General features: G+C 45.5%; 1 protein-coding gene across 1 annotated transcript in view; it reads right to left on the bottom strand.

Moving 5' to 3' along the window:
- The window catches only part of OBSCN (obscurin, cytoskeletal calmodulin and titin-interacting RhoGEF), a 159,170-nt gene that overhangs the window by 107,521 nt on the left and 32,873 nt on the right, over nucleotides 1–18,776 (bottom strand). The window contains 4 exon segments of the mRNA XM_058554620.1: nucleotides 3,294–3,569; nucleotides 7,888–8,163; nucleotides 12,482–12,757; nucleotides 17,076–17,351. Coding sequence (XP_058410603.1) covers nucleotides 3,294–3,569; nucleotides 7,888–8,163; nucleotides 12,482–12,757; nucleotides 17,076–17,351 — 1,104 coding nt within the window.

Below are 18,776 nucleotides of genomic sequence, written 5' to 3'. Positions count from 1 at the left end.
CATTTATGCAAGGATCTGTCTCTGAGCTCATTATTCTGTTCCTTTGACCTGATGACTGTCCCTGCATTGAGATTCTCTGTCTCAATTACCGAAGCTTTACGATAATTCTTGACATCTGGTACAGCAAACGCTCACACTGCTTTTCTTCGAGAGAAAAGTGTGTTGGCTGAACTCAGCCTTTGGAATCTGCTTGTTATTCTTCAATCCCCCTAAAAAACATTTGTTGTGATTTTGATTGTTAACGAACATCTTAGATTCTTTCATGGATTTCCATCCATCTATCTAGCTCTCTTGACGGTCTCTCAGAAATGTTTAATAATCCCCCCACCGAGCCTCTAAGCACCTTTTATAAGGCTTGGAATTAGAAAATGATTCTTCTGGGCCGGCCCCGTGGCTTAGCGGTTAAGTGCGTGTGCTCCGCTGCTGGCGGCCCCGGTTTGGATCCCGGGCACGCACCAACGCACCGCTTCTCCAGCCACGCTGAGGCCGCGTCCCACATGCAGCAACTAGAAGGATGTGCAGCTATGACATGAAACTATCTGCTGGGGCTTTGGGGGAAAAAAATAAATAAATAAAAATTAAAAAATAAGAAAATGATTCTTCTGATGTTATTGTAACTCTTTTAAAATTTCGTTTTCCAAGCGTTTGTTGCAAGTATATAGATAGACAAGTATTTCCCTTTTTTCCACACTGTAATCTTTCTCAACAATCTTACTTACTGTAATAATTTATCTTTTGGATTTTCTGAATTAATATTCACATCATCAGTGAATTCTACTTTTATTTTTTCCAAATCTTACGCCTTGTATTTTATTTTCCTCCTTACTCTACTGTACAGTGTTGGACAGAAGTGATTACGGTGGCTTCCTTGTCTTGTTCTCTATGTAAAAGCGTTCAAGGTTCACTTTAAGTATGACATTATTCGTGTCTCCTGCAGCACCAGTTGTCAAATTAAAGAAGAACACTTTTACATTGTTCAGAATTTTACAGCATGATTTGATGTTAATTTTTATCAAATATTTTTCCTGAATTTATGATGTTAAATTTTAATCAAATAATTTTATTCTGTATTAATTGAGAAATCACATCATTTTTCATGAAATCTGTTAATGTCAAGCTTTATATTGATCTAATGTTTTTAACGGTAAACCAAACTTGCAGTCCTGGACTATGACTTCCCTCACAGTGTAGCATCCTCTTGATATGCTGTTGAATTCACTTCGCTAACGTCTTATCTGTGATTTTCTCCTTGATATCCATCATAGATTGGTCTCTAATTTAATTCTTCCTACTTCTCTTGTCAGACTTTGATGTCCATGTCACATTATCTACATAAAACGAGTTACGGAGCGTATCTCCTATTTCTGTTCTACCACAATCTCCGTGAGCATGGATTAATTGTTCCCCAGAATATTAAGAGAGTTTACCAGAGAACTATTGGGCTTAGAAGATTTTTTATTATTGGTTCCATTTATTTAAAAGTCATAGGACTATCCGAATTTTCTATACCTTCTTGTGTCAATTTTCATACAGTTTACTAGGAATTAGACAAATTGTCACAACTTTTCAAACTTACTGCCATAAAATATTTTGTCATCTTCTCTTAAACTAACATTTCACAAAGATATCTGGGCAGATTTTCGGTATCTAAACACACCCACAAATCATTATGTTCTGATACAACACCAAACTGTTATGTGTTGGCACCTAGGAGTCAATCTGGGATGGCAGCCACCCCTATCTGTCATCAAGCCTCTCTTACAGGGGCCGGCACGGTGGCATAGCAGTTAAGTTCGCACATTCCACTTTCGCAGCCCAGGGTTCGCTGGTTCGGATCCTGGGCGCAGACCTACTTACTGCTCGTCAAGCCATGCTGAGGCGGCATCCCACATAGAAGAGCTACAACTCTACAACTATGATACGCAACTGTGTACTGGGGCTTTGGGGAGAAAAAAGAAAAAGAAGAAGATTGGCAACAGATGTTAGTGTAGGGCCAATCTTCATCAAAAAAAAAAAAAAGGAATCTTTAAAGAAAAAAAGACTCTCTGGGCCGGCCCCGTGGCTTAGCGGTTAGTGCGCGCGCTCCGCTGCTGGCGGCCCGGGTTCGGATCCCGGGCGCGCACCGACGCACCGCTGCTCCGGCCATGCTGAGGCCGTGTCCCACATACAGCAACTAGAAGGATGTGCAACTATGACATACAACTATCTACTGGGGCTTTGGGGGAAAAAAAAGGAGGAGGATTGGCAATAGATGTTAGCTCAGAGCCAGTCTTCCTCAGCAAAAAGAGGAGGATTAGCATGGATGTTAGCTCAGGGCTGATTGTCCTCACAAAAAAAAAAAAAAAAAAAAAAGACTCTCTTAACAACAGGAAAATAATTTAATTTCTTAGACTTCTCTACGTACCAGACAAGGAGGCAAAGGCACGCACTCACCATTAGTAAAGTGTTATGAAATCAATACTGCTCCACCAAGCAGAGGCTGCTACCACAGGAGCCCCTCGTAGCAAAGCATGTCGATGTGGCAGAAGCAACTTTTTCCTTTCCATTCCTAACTTTACAAATGTAACTCCAAAGGGAATTCTGACATTGAACATCCAAACCGAGGAAAAAGGCAAAACGATATCTGCTTTAACACAATAACCCTACACATCACAGGTGAATACTCACCCATCGTCCGTTCTCTCCTCCCTTTGCACGGACATCACAACAAACACATACCTACATCTTGTTACTCAGAGGTGACAGAGAGCTTTCACCCATGAAAAGGAAGGAAGAGAGTCCCAGACACCTCAAATTTGATAACCCAAAGTTCATTCTTGACGTAACTCCAAGTATGATTGTGTGGCAAAAATTCCCCTAACCCAGGTTCATGAAATTGGAACGTCTCCTGCTGACAAGAGCTGGCCTGAGGTGTGGTGAGGGCACGTGGAGTCATCAGAACACACAACAGGAGGAAGTCACATAGCCCAGCTGAGAGACAACTGGTCTACCTCACACCAAAGCATCAGGTAGAGCCAGTCTCGGACACCAGGACCACGAGAAGGTTCTGGACAGGTGACTGAGCATTACCGTGTGGAGGTGCCCCTGCAGGTTTCCAGAACAGCCCTCTCCTTTCCATGTACCCTTCCCTTCCAGCCTCCCCTGGCCCAAAATGAGTATGAAGATGGGAGATGGAAGGGTAGGAGACACAAAGAGATGAAGTCGTAAGGAAAGTGCACAAAAGTCTGTCTGTGCCGTGAGCCAGTCCTTCCTCACCTCCACACAGGCTAGCTCCCCCCGCACCAAGAACTGACCTGTGACGTCCAGGCGGAAGCAGACCTCCTGGCCCCCGGCCTCGCAGCTGTACTCCCCGGCGTCCGCCTGCCCCGCCTGCTGCACCACCAGCCGCCTGCTGCAGCCCTTGGCCTCCACGCGCACTCTCGAGCTCGCGCTCAGCTTCTTCCCGTCCTTGAACCACGTCACCTCCGTCTGGGCCTGGGCCACCTCGCAGCTCAGCGTGGCGCTGGCCCCCGCCTCGGCCTGCACCTCCCTGCGCGCCGGCTGCTCCTTGGCAAACACCACCGTGGGCTCTGGGGACAGGAGGGACACGGGGTCAGAGACACCATCTAAGTCGGGGAGGCAGCACTGGGGAGAGAAGGCCTGGATGGGGGAGGCAGGAGGAGGGGAAACTTCTCCAGGCTCTGCACCAGCTGTGTGGCCTGGAGAAGCCCCACCGCCTTCTCAGCAACAAGTGACACCATTCATCTGAACGTTGCACCACGGCTCCACGTGGCTGTTCCAGGTGGGGACGTTGTGAAAGACTCCTGTGCACACACTCCTCTAGGAAGGAACTGCGGGGCCATGAGGTGCACAGTCCCCAACCTCCTAGATGATGGGGAGTCTTTTCCACACGACTGTGCAGGGAGCATTCTCACTTGCAATGCATGACAATTTTGAGGCTCCACACTCTCGTCTGCTCTTAGCGTTGTCACCTGCGGCATCTGGTGGGCGTGCCTGTTTCCCTCTCTGGCTTTCTTTTTCATTATCTGATGATTAATGAAGTTGAGCACCTTTCCCAATTCCTGGGTTGGCCATTACTGTTGGCTCTTCTGTGGTGACGCTATTCAGATCTTCTGTCCAATTATCCACAGTATTGCCTTTTTTTTCTCTTTTCATTTTAAGGTGCTCTTCATATACTTAAATGCTAGTGAATGACAACCACGTATTCTGTGAGCATATTCCCCGCCTGTGTGACTTACATTTCACTCTCTTGTGGTGTCTTCTGGAGAATCAAAGTTTTCAGTTTTAATATAGTCAAATCTGTCTAGGTTGTTCCATTGTGGTTAGGGCATTTGTGTGCCTTTCAAGAAATCTATTCTTACCCCAAGTCTTTAAATAACACATGTTAGCATCTCAGGGTCTTATGGTTTTACCTCTACATAGAGGCCTCTAACCCACCAGGAGCTGACTGTGTGTATGGTGTGAATTACCAGTACAATTTAATTTTTTCCTTATGGTTAAATGGTCCAAGCACTATTTATGGAAACACCATCCTTTCTCTACTTCCTGCACAGACACTGCAGTAAAAGGGGGAGGGAGGCGGGTGGGAGCCCATTTATGCAAGGATCTGTCTCTGAGCTCATTATTCTGTTCCTTTGACCTGATGACTGTCCCTGCATTGAGATTCTCTGTCTCAATTACCGAAGCTTTACGATAATTCTTGACATCTGGTACAGCAAACGCTCACACTGCTTTTCTTCGAGAGAAAAGTGTGTTGGCTGAACTCAGCCTTTGGAATCTGCTTGTTATTCTTCAATCCCCCTAAAAAACATTTGTTGTGATTTTGATTGTTAACGAACATCTTAGATTCTTTCATGGATTTCCATCCATCTATCTAGCTCTCTTGACGGTCTCTCAGAAATGTTTAATAATCCCCCACCGAGCCTCTAAGCACCTTTTATAAGGCTTGGAATTAGAAAATGATTCTTCTGGGCCGGCCCCGTGGCTTAGCGGTTAAGTGCGTGTGCTCCGCTGCTGGCGGCCCCGGTTTGGATCCCGGGCACGCACCAACGCACCGCTTCTCCAGCCACGCTGAGGCCGCGTCCCACATGCAGCAACTAGAAGGATGTGCAGCTATGACATGAAACTATCTGCTGGGGCTTTGGGGGAAAAAAATAAATAAATAAAAATTAAAAAATAAGAAAATGATTCTTCTGATGTTATTGTAACTCTTTTAAAATTTCGTTTTCCAAGCGTTTGTTGCAAGTATATAGATAGACAAGTATTTCCCTTTTTTCCACACTGTAATCTTTCTCAACAATCTTACTTACTGTAATAATTTATCTTTTGGATTTTCTGAATTAATATTCACATCATCAGTGAATTCTACTTTTATTTTTTCCAAATCTTACGCCTTGTATTTTATTTTCCTCCTTACTCTACTGTACAGTGTTGGACAGAAGTGATTACGGTGGCTTCCTTGTCTTGTTCTCTATGTAAAAGCGTTCAAGGTTCACTTTAAGTATGACATTATTCGTGTCTCCTGCAGCACCAGTTGTCAAATTAAAGAAGAACACTTTTACATTGTTCAGAATTTTACAGCATGATTTGATGTTAATTTTTATCAAATATTTTTCCTGAATTTATGATGTTAAATTTTAATCAAATAATTTTATTCTGTATTAATTGAGAAATCACATCATTTTTCATGAAATCTGTTAATGTCAAGCTTTATATTGATCTAATGTTTTTAACGGTAAACCAAACTTGCAGTCCTGGACTATGACTTCCCTCACAGTGTAGCATCCTCTTGATATGCTGTTGAATTCACTTCGCTAACGTCTTATCTGTGATTTTCTCCTTGATATCCATCATAGATTGGTCTCTAATTTAATTCTTCCTACTTCTCTTGTCAGACTTTGATGTCCATGTCACATTATCTACATAAAACGAGTTACGGAGCGTATCTCCTATTTCTGTTCTACCACAATCTCCGTGAGCATGGATTAATTGTTCCCCAGAATATTAAGAGAGTTTACCAGAGAACTATTGGGCTTAGAAGATTTTTTATTATTGGTTCCATTTATTTAAAAGTCATAGGACTATCCGAATTTTCTATACCTTCTTGTGTCAATTTTCATACAGTTTACTAGGAATTAGACAAATTGTCACAACTTTTCAAACTTACTGCCATAAAATATTTTGTCATCTTCTCTTAAACTAACATTTCACAAAGATATCTGGGCAGATTTTCGGTATCTAAACACACCCACAAATCATTATGTTCTGATACAACACCAAACTGTTATGTGTTGGCACCTAGGAGTCAATCTGGGATGGCAGCCACCCCTATCTGTCATCAAGCCTCTCTTACAGGGGCCGGCACGGTGGCATAGCAGTTAAGTTCGCACATTCCACTTTCGCAGCCCAGGGTTCGCTGGTTCGGATCCTGGGCGCAGACCTACTTACTGCTCGTCAAGCCATGCTGAGGCGGCATCCCACATAGAAGAGCTACAACTCTACAACTATGATACGCAACTGTGTACTGGGGCTTTGGGGAGAAAAAAGAAAAAGAAGAAGATTGGCAACAGATGTTAGTGTAGGGCCAATCTTCATCAAAAAAAAAAAAAAGGAATCTTTAAAGAAAAAAAGACTCTCTGGGCCGGCCCCGTGGCTTAGCGGTTAGTGCGCGCGCTCCGCTGCTGGCGGCCCGGGTTCGGATCCCGGGCGCGCACCGACGCACCGCTGCTCCGGCCATGCTGAGGCCGTGTCCCACATACAGCAACTAGAAGGATGTGCAACTATGACATACAACTATCTACTGGGGCTTTGGGGGAAAAAAAAGGAGGAGGATTGGCAATAGATGTTAGCTCAGAGCCAGTCTTCCTCAGCAAAAAGAGGAGGATTAGCATGGATGTTAGCTCAGGGCTGATTGTCCTCACAAAAAAAAAAAAAAAAAAAAAAAAAAGACTCTCTTAACAACAGGAAAATAATTTAATTTCTTAGACTTCTCTACGTACCAGACAAGGAGGCAAAGGCACGCACTCACCATTAGTAAAGTGTTATGAAATCAATACTGCTCCACCAAGCAGAGGCTGCTACCACAGGAGCCCCTCGTAGCAAAGCATGTCGATGTGGCAGAAGCAACTTTTTCCTTTCCATTCCTAACTTTACAAATGTAACTCCAAAGGGAATTCTGACATTGAACATCCAAACCGAGGAAAAAGGCAAAACGATATCTGCTTTAACACAATAACCCTACACATCACAGGTGAATACTCACCCATCGTCCGTTCTCTCCTCCCTTTGCACGGACATCACAACAAACACATACCTACATCTTGTTACTCAGAGGTGACAGAGAGCTTTCACCCATGAAAAGGAAGGAAGAGAGTCCCAGACACCTCAAATTTGATAACCCAAAGTTCATTCTTGACGTAACTCCAAGTATGATTGTGTGGCAAAAATTCCCCTAACCCAGGTTCATGAAATTGGAACGTCTCCTGCTGACAAGAGCTGGCCTGAGGTGTGGTGAGGGCACGTGGAGTCATCAGAACACACAACAGGAGGAAGTCACATAGCCCAGCTGAGAGACAACTGGTCTACCTCACACCAAAGCATCAGGTAGAGCCAGTCTCGGACACCAGGACCACGAGAAGGTTCTGGACAGGTGACTGAGCATTACCGTGTGGAGGTGCCCCTGCAGGTTTCCAGAACAGCCCTCTCCTTTCCATGTACCCTTCCCTTCCAGCCTCCCCTGGCCCAAAATGAGTATGAAGATGGGAGATGGAAGGGTAGGAGACACAAAGAGATGAAGTCGTAAGGAAAGTGCACAAAAGTCTGTCTGTGCCGTGAGCCAGTCCTTCCTCACCTCCACACAGGCTAGCTCCCCCCGCACCAAGAACTGACCTGTGACGTCCAGGCGGAAGCAGACCTTCTGGCCCCCGGCCTCGCAGCTGTACTCCCCGGCGTCCGCCTGCCCCGCCTGCTGCACCACCAGCCGCCTGCTGCAGCCCTTGGCCTCCACGCGCACTCTCGAGCTCGCGCTCAGCTTCTTCCCGTCCTTGAACCACGTCACCTCCGTCTGGGCCTGGGCCACCTCGCAGCTCAGCGTGGCGCTGGCCCCCGCCTCGGCCTGCACCTCCCTGCGCGCCGGCTGCTCCTTGGCAAACACCACCGTGGGCTCTGGGGACAGGAGGGACACGGGGTCAGAGACACCATCTAAGTCGGGGAGGCAGCACTGGGGAGAGAAGGCCTGGATGGGGGAGGCAGGAGGAGGGGAAACTTCTCCAGGCTCTGCACCAGCTGTGTGGCCTGGAGAAGCCCCACCGCCTTCTCAGCAACAAGTGACACCATTCATCTGAACGTTGCACCACGGCTCCACGTGGCTGTTCCAGGTGGGGACGTTGTGAAAGACTCCTGTGCACACACTCCTCTAGGAAGGAACTGCGGGGCCATGAGGTGCACAGTCCCCAACCTCCTAGATGATGGGGAGTCTTTTCCACACGACTGTGCAGGGAGCATTCTCACTTGCAATGCATGACAATTTTGAGGCTCCACACTCTCGTCTGCTCTTAGCGTTGTCACCTGCGGCATCTGGTGGGCGTGCCTGTTTCCCTCTCTGGCTTTCTTTTTCATTATCTGATGATTAATGAAGTTGAGCACCTTTCCCAATTCCTGGGTTGGCCATTACTGTTGGCTCTTCTGTGGTGACGCTATTCAGATCTTCTGTCCAATTATCCACAGTATTGCCTTTTTTTTCTCTTTTCATTTTAAGGTGCTCTTCATATACTTAAATGCTAGTGAATGACAACCACGTATTCTGTGAGCATATTCCCCGCCTGTGTGACTTACATTTCACTCTCTTGTGGTGTCTTCTGGAGAATCAAAGTTTTCAGTTTTAATATAGTCAAATCTGTCTAGGTTGTTCCATTGTGGTTAGGGCATTTGTGTGCCTTTCAAGAAATCTATTCTTACCCCAAGTCTTTAAATAACACATGTTAGCATCTCAGGGTCTTATGGTTTTACCTCTACATAGAGGCCTCTAACCCACCAGGAGCTGACTGTGTGTATGGTGTGAATTACCAGTACAATTTAATTTTTTCCTTATGGTTAAATGGTCCAAGCACTATTTATGGAAACACCATCCTTTCTCTACTTCCTGCACAGACACTGCAGTAAAAGGGGGAGGGAGGCGGGTGGGAGCCCATTTATGCAAGGATCTGTCTCTGAGCTCATTATTCTGTTCCTTTGACCTGATGACTGTCCCTGCATTGAGATTCTCTGTCTCAATTACCGAAGCTTTACGATAATTCTTGACATCTGGTACAGCAAACGCTCACACTGCTTTTCTTCGAGAGAAAAGTGTGTTGGCTGAACTCAGCCTTTGGAATCTGCTTGTTATTCTTCAATCCCCCTAAAAAACATTTGTTGTGATTTTGATTGTTAACGAACATCTTAGATTCTTTCATGGATTTCCATCCATCTATCTAGCTCTCTTGACGGTCTCTCAGAAATGTTTAATAATCCCCCACCGAGCCTCTAAGCACCTTTTATAAGGCTTGGAATTAGAAAATGATTCTTCTGGGCCGGCCCCGTGGCTTAGCGGTTAAGTGCGTGTGCTCCGCTGCTGGCGGCCCCGGTTTGGATCCCGGGCACGCACCAACGCACCGCTTCTCCAGCCACGCTGAGGCCGCGTCCCACATGCAGCAACTAGAAGGATGTGCAGCTATGACATGAAACTATCTGCTGGGGCTTTGGGGGAAAAAAATAAATAAATAAAAATTAAAAAATAAGAAAATGATTCTTCTGATGTTATTGTAACTCTTTTAAAATTTCGTTTTCCAAGCGTTTGTTGCAAGTATATAGATAGACAAGTATTTCCCTTTTTTCCACACTGTAATCTTTCTCAACAATCTTACTTACTGTAATAATTTATCTTTTGGATTTTCTGAATTAATATTCACATCATCAGTGAATTCTACTTTTATTTTTTCCAAATCTTACGCCTTGTATTTTATTTTCCTCCTTACTCTACTGTACAGTGTTGGACAGAAGTGATTACGGTGGCTTCCTTGTCTTGTTCTCTATGTAAAAGCGTTCAAGGTTCACTTTAAGTATGACATTATTCGTGTCTCCTGCAGCACCAGTTGTCAAATTAAAGAAGAACACTTTTACATTGTTCAGAATTTTACAGCATGATTTGATGTTAATTTTTATCAAATATTTTTCCTGAATTTATGATGTTAAATTTTAATCAAATAATTTTATTCTGTATTAATTGAGAAATCACATCATTTTTCATGAAATCTGTTAATGTCAAGCTTTATATTGATCTAATGTTTTTAACGGTAAACCAAACTTGCAGTCCTGGACTATGACTTCCCTCACAGTGTAGCATCCTCTTGATATGCTGTTGAATTCACTTCGCTAACGTCTTATCTGTGATTTTCTCCTTGATATCCATCATAGATTGGTCTCTAATTTAATTCTTCCTACTTCTCTTGTCAGACTTTGATGTCCATGTCACATTATCTACATAAAACGAGTTACGGAGCGTATCTCCTATTTCTGTTCTACCACAATCTCCGTGAGCATGGATTAATTGTTCCCCAGAATATTAAGAGAGTTTACCAGAGAACTATTGGGCTTAGAAGATTTTTTATTATTGGTTCCATTTATTTAAAAGTCATAGGACTATCCGAATTTTCTATACCTTCTTGTGTCAATTTTCATACAGTTTACTAGGAATTAGACAAATTGTCACAACTTTTCAAACTTACTGCCATAAAATATTTTGTCATCTTCTCTTAAACTAACATTTCACAAAGATATCTGGGCAGATTTTCGGTATCTAAACACACCCACAAATCATTATGTTCTGATACAACACCAAACTGTTATGTGTTGGCACCTAGGAGTCAATCTGGGATGGCAGCCACCCCTATCTGTCATCAAGCCTCTCTTACAGGGGCCGGCACGGTGGCATAGCAGTTAAGTTCGCACATTCCACTTTCGCAGCCCAGGGTTCGCTGGTTCGGATCCTGGGCGCAGACCTACTTACTGCTCGTCAAGCCATGCTGAGGCGGCATCCCACATAGAAGAGCTACAACTCTACAACTATGATACGCAACTGTGTACTGGGGCTTTGGGGAGAAAAAAGAAAAAGAAGAAGATTGGCAACAGATGTTAGTGTAGGGCCAATCTTCATCAAAAAAAAAAAAAAAGGAATCTTTAAAGAAAAAAAGACTCTCTGGGCCGGCCCCGTGGCTTAGCGGTTAGTGCGCGCGCTCCGCTGCTGGCGGCCCGGGTTCGGATCCCGGGCGCGCACCGACGCACCGCTGCTCCGGCCATGCTGAGGCCGTGTCCCACATACAGCAACTAGAAGGATGTGCAACTATGACATACAACTATCTACTGGGGCTTTGGGGGAAAAAAAAGGAGGAGGATTGGCAATAGATGTTAGCTCAGAGCCAGTCTTCCTCAGCAAAAAGAGGAGGATTAGCATGGATGTTAGCTCAGGGCTGATTGTCCTCACAAAAAAAAAAAAAAAAAAAAAAAAAGACTCTCTTAACAACAGGAAAATAATTTAATTTCTTAGACTTCTCTACGTACCAGACAAGGAGGCAAAGGCACGCACTCACCATTAGTAAAGTGTTATGAAATCAATACTGCTCCACCAAGCAGAGGCTGCTACCACAGGAGCCCCTCGTAGCAAAGCATGTCGATGTGGCAGAAGCAACTTTTTCCTTTCCATTCCTAACTTTACAAATGTAACTCCAAAGGGAATTCTGACATTGAACATCCAAACCGAGGAAAAAGGCAAAACGATATCTGCTTTAACACAATAACCCTACACATCACAGGTGAATACTCACCCATCGTCCGTTCTCTCCTCCCTTTGCACGGACATCACAACAAACACATACCTACATCTTGTTACTCAGAGGTGACAGAGAGCTTTCACCCATGAAAAGGAAGGAAGAGAGTCCCAGACACCTCAAATTTGATAACCCAAAGTTCATTCTTGACGTAACTCCAAGTATGATTGTGTGGCAAAAATTCCCCTAACCCAGGTTCATGAAATTGGAACGTCTCCTGCTGACAAGAGCTGGCCTGAGGTGTGGTGAGGGCACGTGGAGTCATCAGAACACACAACAGGAGGAAGTCACATAGCCCAGCTGAGAGACAACTGGTCTACCTCACACCAAAGCATCAGGTAGAGCCAGTCTCGGACACCAGGACCACGAGAAGGTTCTGGACAGGTGACTGAGCATTACCGTGTGGAGGTGCCCCTGCAGGTTTCCAGAACAGCCCTCTCCTTTCCATGTACCCTTCCCTTCCAGCCTCCCCTGGCCCAAAATGAGTATGAAGATGGGAGATGGAAGGGTAGGAGACACAAAGAGATGAAGTCGTAAGGAAAGTGCACAAAAGTCTGTCTGTGCCGTGAGCCAGTCCTTCCTCACCTCCACACAGGCTAGCTCCCCCCGCACCAAGAACTGACCTGTGACGTCCAGGCGGAAGCAGACCTTCTGGCCCCCGGCCTCGCAGCTGTACTCCCCGGCGTCCGCCTGCCCCGCCTGCTGCACCACCAGCCGCCTGCTGCAGCCCTTGGCCTCCACGCGCACTCTCGAGCTCGCGCTCAGCTTCTTCCCGTCCTTGAACCACGTCACCTCCGTCTGGGCCTGGGCCACCTCGCAGCTCAGCGTGGCGCTGGCCCCCGCCTCGGCCTGCACCTCCCTGCGCGCCGGCTGCTCCTTGGCAAACACCACCGTGGGCTCTGGGGACAGGAGGGACACGGGGTCAGAGACACCATCTAAGTCGGGGAGGCAGCACTGGGGAGAGAAGGCCTGGATGGGGGAGGCAGGAGGAGGGGAAACTTCTCCAGGCTCTGCACCAGCTGTGTGGCCTGGAGAAGCCCCACCGCCTTCTCAGCAACAAGTGACACCATTCATCTGAACGTTGCACCACGGCTCCACGTGGCTGTTCCAGGTGGGGACGTTGTGAAAGACTCCTGTGCACACACTCCTCTAGGAAGGAACTGCGGGGCCATGAGGTGCACAGTCCCCAACCTCCTAGATGATGGGGAGTCTTTTCCACACGACTGTGCAGGGAGCATTCTCACTTGCAATGCATGACAATTTTGAGGCTCCACACTCTCGTCTGCTCTTAGCGTTGTCACCTGCGGCATCTGGTGGGCGTGCCTGTTTCCCTCTCTGGCTTTCTTTTTCATTATCTGATGATTAATGAAGTTGAGCACCTTTCCCAATTCCTGGGTTGGCCATTACTGTTGGCTCTTCTGTGGTGACGCTATTCAGATCTTCTGTCCAATTATCCACAGTATTGCCTTTTTTTTCTCTTTTCATTTTAAGGTGCTCTTCATATACTTAAATGCTAGTGAATGACAACCACGTATTCTGTGAGCATATTCCCCGCCTGTGTGACTTACATTTCACTCTCTTGTGGTGTCTTCTGGAGAATCAAAGTTTTCAGTTTTAATATAGTCAAATCTGTCTAGGTTGTTCCATTGTGGTTAGGGCATTTGTGTGCCTTTCAAGAAATCTATTCTTACCCCAAGTCTTTAAATAACACATGTTAGCATCTCAGGGTCTTATGGTTTTACCTCTACATAGAGGCCTCTAACCCACCAGGAGCTGACTGTGTGTATGGTGTGAATTACCAGTACAATTTAATTTTTTCCTTATGGTTAAATGGTCCAAGCACTATTTATGGAAACACCATCCTTTCTCTACTTCCTGCACAGACACTGCAGTAAAAGGGGGAGGGAGGCGGGTGGGAGCCCATTTATGCAAGGATCTGTCTCTGAGCTCATTATTCTGTTCCTTTGACCTGATGACTGTCCCTGCATTGAGATTCTCTGTCTCAATTACCGAAGCTTTACGATAATTCTTGACATCTGGTACAGCAAACGCTCACACTGCTTTTCTTCGAGAGAAAAGTGTGTTGGCTGAACTCAGCCTTTGGAATCTGCTTGTTATTCTTCAATCCCCCTAAAAAACATTTGTTGTGATTTTGATTGTTAACGAACATCTTAGATTCTTTCATGGATTTCCATCCATCTATCTAGCTCTCTTGACGGTCTCTCAGAAATGTTTAATAATCCCCCACCGAGCCTCTAAGCACCTTTTATAAGGCTTGGAATTAGAAAATGATTCTTCTGGGCCGGCCCCGTGGCTTAGCGGTTAAGTGCGTGTGCTCCGCTGCTGGCGGCCCCGGTTTGGATCCCGGGCACGCACCAACGCACCGCTTCTCCAGCCACGCTGAGGCCGCGTCCCACATGCAGCAACTAGAAGGATGTGCAGCTATGACATGAAACTATCTGCTGGGGCTTTGGGGGAAAAAAATAAATAAATAAAAATTAAAAAATAAGAAAATGATTCTTCTGATGTTATTGTAACTCTTTTAAAATTTCGTTTTCCAAGCGTTTGTTGCAAGTATATAGATAGACAAGTATTTCCCTTTTTTCCACACTGTAATCTTTCTCAACAATCTTACTTACTGTAATAATTTATCTTTTGGATTTTCTGAATTAATATTCACATCATCAGTGAATTCTACTTTTATTTTTTCCAAATCTTACGCCTTGTATTTTATTTTCCTCCTTACTCTACTGTACAGTGTTGGACAGAAGTGATTACGGTGGCTTCCTTGTCTTGTTCTCTATGTAAAAGCGTTCAAGGTTCACTTTAAGTATGACATTATTCGTGTCTCCTGCAGCACCAGTTGTCAAATTAAAGAAGAACACTTTTACATTGTTCAGAATTTTACAGCATGATTTGATGTTAATTTTTATCAAATATTTTTCCTGAATTTATGATGTTAAATTTTAATCAAATAATTTTATTCTGTATTAATTGAGAAATCACATCATTTTTCATGAAATCTGTTAATGTCAAGCTTTATATTGATCTAATGTTTTTAACGGTAAACCAAACTTGCAGTCCTGGACTATGACTTCCCTCACAGTGTAGCATCCTCTTGATATGCTGTTGAATTCACTTCGCTAACGTCTTATCTGTGATTTTCTCCTTGATATCCATCATAGATTGGTCTCTAATTTAATTCTTCCTACTTCTCTTGTCAGACTTTGATGTCCATGTCACATTATCTACATAAAACGAGTTACGGAGCGTATCTCCTATTTCTGTTCTACCACAATCTCCGTGAGCATGGATTAATTGTTCCCCAGAATATTAAGAGAGTTTACCAGAGAACTATTGGGCTTAGAAGATTTTTTATTATTGGTTCCATTTATTTAAAAGTCATAGGACTATCCGAATTTTCTATACCTTCTTGTGTCAATTTTCATACAGTTTACTAGGAATTAGACAAATTGTCACAACTTTTCAAACTTACTGCCATAAAATATTTTGTCATCTTCTCTTAAACTAACATTTCACAAAGATATCTGGGCAGATTTTCGGTATCTAAACACACCCACAAATCATTATGTTCTGATACAACACCAAACTGTTATGTGTTGGCACCTAGGAGTCAATCTGGGATGGCAGCCACCCCTATCTGTCATCAAGCCTCTCTTACAGGGGCCGGCACGGTGGCATAGCAGTTAAGTTCGCACATTCCACTTTCGCAGCCCAGGGTTCGCTGGTTCGGATCCTGGGCGCAGACCTACTTACTGCTCGTCAAGCCATGCTGAGGCGGCATCCCACATAGAAGAGCTACAACTCTACAACTATGATACGCAACTGTGTACTGGGGCTTTGGGGAGAAAAAAGAAAAAGAAGAAGATTGGCAACAGATGTTAGTGTAGGGCCAATCTTCATCAAAAAAAAAAAAAAAGGAATCTTTAAAGAAAAAAAGACTCTCTGGGCCGGCCCCGTGGCTTAGCGGTTAGTGCGCGCGCTCCGCTGCTGGCGGCCCGGGTTCGGATCCCGGGCGCGCACCGACGCACCGCTGCTCCGGCCATGCTGAGGCCGTGTCCCACATACAGCAACTAGAAGGATGTGCAACTATGACATACAACTATCTACTGGGGCTTTGGGGGAAAAAAAAGGAGGAGGATTGGCAATAGATGTTAGCTCAGAGCCAGTCTTCCTCAGCAAAAAGAGGAGGATTAGCATGGATGTTAGCTCAGGGCTGATTGTCCTCACAAAAAAAAAAAAAAAAAAAAAAAAAGACTCTCTTAACAACAGGAAAATAATTTAATTTCTTAGACTTCTCTACGTACCAGACAAGGAGGCAAAGGCACGCACTCACCATTAGTAAAGTGTTATGAAATCAATACTGCTCCACCAAGCAGAGGCTGCTACCACAGGAGCCCCTCGTAGCAAAGCATGTCGATGTGGCAGAAGCAACTTTTTCCTTTCCATTCCTAACTTTACAAATGTAACTCCAAAGGGAATTCTGACATTGAACATCCAAACCGAGGAAAAAGGCAAAACGATATCTGCTTTAACACAATAACCCTACACATCACAGGTGAATACTCACCCATCGTCCGTTCTCTCCTCCCTTTGCACGGACATCACAACAAACACATACCTACATCTTGTTACTCAGAGGTGACAGAGAGCTTTCACCCATGAAAAGGAAGGAAGAGAGTCCCAGACACCTCAAATTTGATAACCCAAAGTTCATTCTTGACGTAACTCCAAGTATGATTGTGTGGCAAAAATTCCCCTAACCCAGGTTCATGAAATTGGAACGTCTCCTGCTGACAAGAGCTGGCCTGAGGTGTGGTGAGGGCACGTGGAGTCATCAGAACACACAACAGGAGGAAGTCACATAGCCCAGCTGAGAGACAACTGGTCTACCTCACACCAAAGCATCAGGTAGAGCCAGTCTCGGACACCAGGACCACGAGAAGGTTCTGGACAGGTGACTGAGCATTACCGTGTGGAGGTGCCCCTGCAGGTTTCCAGAACAGCCCTCTCCTTTCCATGTACCCTTCCCTTCCAGCCTCCCCTGGCCCAAAATGAGTATGAAGATGGGAGATGGAAGGGTAGGAGACACAAAGAGATGAAGTCGTAAGGAAAGTGCACAAAAGTCTGTCTGTGCCGTGAGCCAGTCCTTCCTCACCTCCACACAGGCTAGCTCCCCCCGCACCAAGAACTGACCTGTGACGTCCAGGCGGAAGCAGACCTTCTGGCCCCCGGCCTCGCAGCTGTACTCCCCGGCGTCCGCCTGCCCCGCCTGCTGCACCACCAGCCGCCTGCTGCAGCCCTTGGCCTCCACGCGCACTCTCGAGCTCGCGCTCAGCTTCTTCCCGTCCTTGAACCACGTCACCTCCGTCTGGCCCTGGGCCACCTCGCAGCTCAGCGTGGCGCTGGCCCCCGCCTCGGCCTGCACCTCCCTGCGCGCCGGCTGCTCCTTGGCAAACACCACCGTGGGCTCTGGGGACAGGAGGGACACGGGGTCAGAGACACCATCTAAGTTGGGGAGGCAGCACTGGGGAGAGAAGGCCTGGATGGGGGAGGCAGGAGGAGGGGAAACTTCTCCAGGCTCTGCACCAGCTGTGTGGCCTGGAGAAGCCCCACCGCCTTCTCAGCAACAAGTGACACCATTCATCTGAACGTTGCACCACGGCTCCACGTGGCTGTTCCAGGTGGGGACGTTGTGAAAGACTCCTGTGCACACACTCCTCTAGGAAGGAACTGCGGGGCCATGAGGTGCACAGTCCCCAACCTCCTAGATGATGGGGAGTCTTTTCCACACGACTGTGCAGGGAGCATTCTCACTTGCAATGCATGACAATTTTGAGGCTCCACACTCTCGTCTGCTCTTAGCGTTGTCACCTGCGGCATCTGGTGGGCGTGCCTGTTTCCCTCTCTGGCTTTCTTTTTCATTATCTGATGATTAATGAAGTTGAGCACCTTTCCCAATTCCTGGGTTGGCCATTACTGTTGGCTCTTCTGTGGTGACGCTATTCAGATCTTCTGTCCAATTATCCACAGTATTGCCTTTTTTTTCTCTTTTCATTTTAAGGTGCTCTTCATATACTTAAATGCTAGTGAATGACAACCACGTATTCTGTGAGCATATTCCCCGCCTGTGTGACTTACATTTCACTCTCTTGTGGTGTCTTCTGGAGAATCAAAGTTTTCAGTTTTAATATAGTCAAATCTGTCTAGGTTGTTCCATTGTGGTTAGGGCATTTGTGTGCCTTTCAAGAAATCTATTCTTACCCCAAGTCTTTAAATAACACATGTTAGCATCTCAGGGTCTTATGGTTTTACCTCTACATAGAGGCCTCTAACCCACCAGGAGCTGACTGTGTGTATGGTGTGAATTACCAGTACAATTTAATTTTTTCCTTATGGTTAAATGGTCCAAGCACTATTTATGGAAACACCATCCTTTCTCTACTTCCTGCACAGACACTGCAGTAAAAGGGGGAGGGAGGCGGGTGGGAGCCCATTTATGCAAGGATCTGTCTCTGAGCTCATTATTCTGTTCCTTTGACCTGATGACTGTCCCTGCATTGAGATTCTCTGTCTCAATTACCGAAGCTTTACGATAATTCTTGACATCTGGTACAGCAAACGCTCACACTGCTTTTCTTCGAGAGAAAAGTGTGTTGGCTGAACTCAGCCTTTGGAATCTGCTTGTTATTCTTCAATCCCCCTAAAAAACATTTGTTGTGATTTTGATTGTTAACGAACATCTTAGATTCTTTCATGGATTTCCATCCATCTATCTAGCTCTCTTGACGGTCTCTCAGAAATGTTTAATAATCCCCCACCGAGCCTCTAAGCACCTTTTATAAGGCTTGGAATTAGAAAATGATTCTTCTGGGCCGGCCCCATGGCTTAGCGGTT

The sequence above is a fragment of the Diceros bicornis genome, chromosome 1 (genome assembly GCF_020826845.1).
Source record: "Diceros bicornis minor isolate mBicDic1 chromosome 1, mDicBic1.mat.cur, whole genome shotgun sequence".
NCBI classification, from domain to species: domain Eukaryota; kingdom Metazoa; phylum Chordata; class Mammalia; order Perissodactyla; family Rhinocerotidae; genus Diceros; species Diceros bicornis.
Note: the sequence above shows the minus strand (reverse complement) of the source record. Positions and strands in the feature narration are given on the sequence as shown.